Source organism: Sinocyclocheilus grahami, unplaced genomic scaffold, assembly GCF_001515645.1.
Source record: "Sinocyclocheilus grahami isolate Dianchi unplaced genomic scaffold, SAMN03320097.WGS_v1.1 scaffold919.1, whole genome shotgun sequence".
Lineage (NCBI taxonomy): Eukaryota > Metazoa > Chordata > Actinopteri > Cypriniformes > Cyprinidae > Sinocyclocheilus > Sinocyclocheilus grahami.
In genome coordinates, this window is record NW_015506098.1 from 57,419 (window position 1) to 60,051 (window position 2,633).

General features: G+C 37.3%; 1 protein-coding gene across 1 annotated transcript in view; it reads right to left on the reverse strand.

Moving 5' to 3' along the window:
- Positions 1–974: 974 nt before the first annotated feature.
- dlg1b (discs large MAGUK scaffold protein 1b) overlaps positions 975–2,633 on the reverse strand; it is a 147,903-nt gene continuing 146,244 nt past the window's right edge. The window contains exon 29 of the mRNA XM_016249289.1: positions 975–2,121. Within this exon, the coding sequence (XP_016104775.1) occupies positions 2,015–2,121 (107 nt within the window). The 3' untranslated portion in view covers positions 975–2,014. The remainder of the gene's footprint in view (positions 2,122–2,633) is intronic.

Below are 2,633 nucleotides of genomic sequence, written 5' to 3' on the forward strand. Positions count from 1 at the left end.
ATGTCAATCCAAGCCTGTATTACTTACTCTTATTTGAAAGTAAAATAATTTGAAGAATGTCGGTAACCTAACAATTTTAGTGACCACTGACTTCCTTTATACAGCATTCGGTTCTCAAAAACTCTAACAATATCTTTAATGTTCCACAGATAAAAGTAAGTCATACAGGTTTGGAATGACATGAGGATGAGTAAAAGACAGAATATTATGTTTTTGAGTCAACTATCCTTTTAAGGTGCCATATGGCCTCACAAAATAACAGCTGTGACAATCAACATGACAACTTTTCAGAAGTGCACTGATGTGTACAGCTAGACAGAATAATGTGTGCCATTGCATTGTCACACCTTAGCCCTCCATCTGAAGGAATACTCACACCAGCACTGTGCTGTATGAGAAAGATTTTATTTTTCTTGAATTAGCCATTCTCTTGTTCGTTTTGATCAATGGAATGAATCAGAACAGTAGGTTATTTACATGTTTCTTTTTTTCCAGTCCCAAAATGTCCCTAAAAAGCAGAGGTGGTAGAACAAGCAGTCTTAGTATACAAAACAATCATGTCATAGGAAGAGCAGGCAAGACCCCCTTCTCTGGGACGGGTTTAGAAAAAAGGAGTCTCTGGAGCTTCTATCTGCATAACATCAGCCCTGCGCCAAAGCTTCGTCAGCCCTGTGAAGCTCTTCTTTCAGCTGAGACGGTTTGTGTCTGAGAGGGGGACGGATAGAATGTTCTTCTCCACACATGATGACTCTGATGTAGCACACTTGGAGCAGATGATGTTGAAATGGTGGGCAGAGGGGAGGAAGAGACTGAACTAGCTTCAAATAGCACGTTAATCATCCGCTAGGCTCGGTTTTCTCCGCATTCCCCTCACTGCCCTGCATCTTGTCATTTGTTTCAGTTTAGGAAAATAAAGGGTGGTAACAGAAAAAGGGGAAAAAATATATTCATACCATTTCTCTTTTTGTTTTTTGTTTTTTTAAATATCTTGCTCTGATATACATTTTACGATGTCAAGAAAATAACTCCCATCATAATAGTGCTTAAGTAAAGCTCAATATAGACTTTTATTATAACAAAATAGGCAGTTTATGGAGGGTTAAATATCTGTTAAGATCTCATTGTACAATAAATTTCTTCCACATATGCGGTGGCATTTTATTGCCTCTTAAAAATATCAGTTCCTTACAAATGGCAGACTTTCCTAAATGTAAATCAAAGTGTTGAAAACACATACTCCGTGTAAGACACTGATTGTAGACTCCGACATTCTAACAGTGGCGGCACACGTCTCACACCTGTGCAGCGGGACATCATCTAAACACAATGGCTCCATAACGAAGACGATCAGAATGAGGAGAACAATAAGCATGCCAATACAACAGTCAAGGGAGAGGTAAAAGAAGAAAATCAATAACGTGTGGAACATACGGGACTATGGTGGAAATGAACACTGAGAAAGAAGGGCTGAAGAACACCTGGTCTTAGAAGCTACAACGTGCAAAGTTTTGCTTTTTTGTGTGTTTCTCACCATTTTAACGAATCCGTTGCCTGAGACTTGAGCTCCATGTTACCATTTTCACAAATAAAACAACAAAAAAAAAAAACAATAGAATGGGTAAAATGAAAAGAGACTTGTCAGAATATCCAGATCGCTGGCTTTGTCCTTACAAAGTAACCTCCCTTAAACATTAAGGAACTGTACCGTTTCCAAACCCCTGGTAAACAGATGCAGGTCTGGCATAGCTTTGCTTTCTGTAAGCATGGAAGCAGTAAAGATCTGAGGAGGACAGATCATCTTCTCTTGAAATAGCTACTGAGGAACTAGAAGTAGGAGGTGAAGATATAGGACTGAACAGAGAGAGATTGAAGTATGCTGGATTAAGGAATTAATCTGTTGAGTGAATTCTGTCAGCTGGAGAAGCCCAACTGAGATTACCAAAAAGAAAAAAAAAATACAGATTCAATAAATAAACCAGGCAGAGAGAGGGGGATGATAAACTCCTGAAGGCGTTCATAGTTTCTCCTTGGACTGTACCCATATGTATGGCCCAGACTGTTCCTCAATTATCTGCTTGACTTGATCGTAGATCTCTTCCAAAGTGTCCCCCTGAACAATAGCTGCAATGCAGAAAAGATCACAGTGAGGAGACAGCGATGACAAGAATAAAATAACTAATACATTTAGAACAGACAACCCAAGATTTGATCTTCTAAAAATTATGGTTTACAAATACAAAAACAAAATGTAATACTCAATCTTTCAATCCGCATGGTTTATCCTCATGATCTTTCATTAAAAATTCAATTTGTCCAGGCATTTATACTCCTGTTTGACAGGAGTATAAATTAGTGCTGTCAAATGATTAATTGCGATTAATCGCATCCAAAATAAAAGTTTTTATTTACATAATATATGTGCAGTGTTGAGCAAGTTACTCTGAAAATGTAATCAACGTACTGATTACTCCTTTTAAAACTAATCACGTTAGTGTTCTGATTACTTTATTTCAAAAGTAATTAGTTACATTACTAGTTACGTTACTTTTTTCTCCATGAAATTTATGAAATACACGCTCCCGATAAATATTTGTTATTAAAGCAACAACATTCACAGAACACTGTTATTTTTA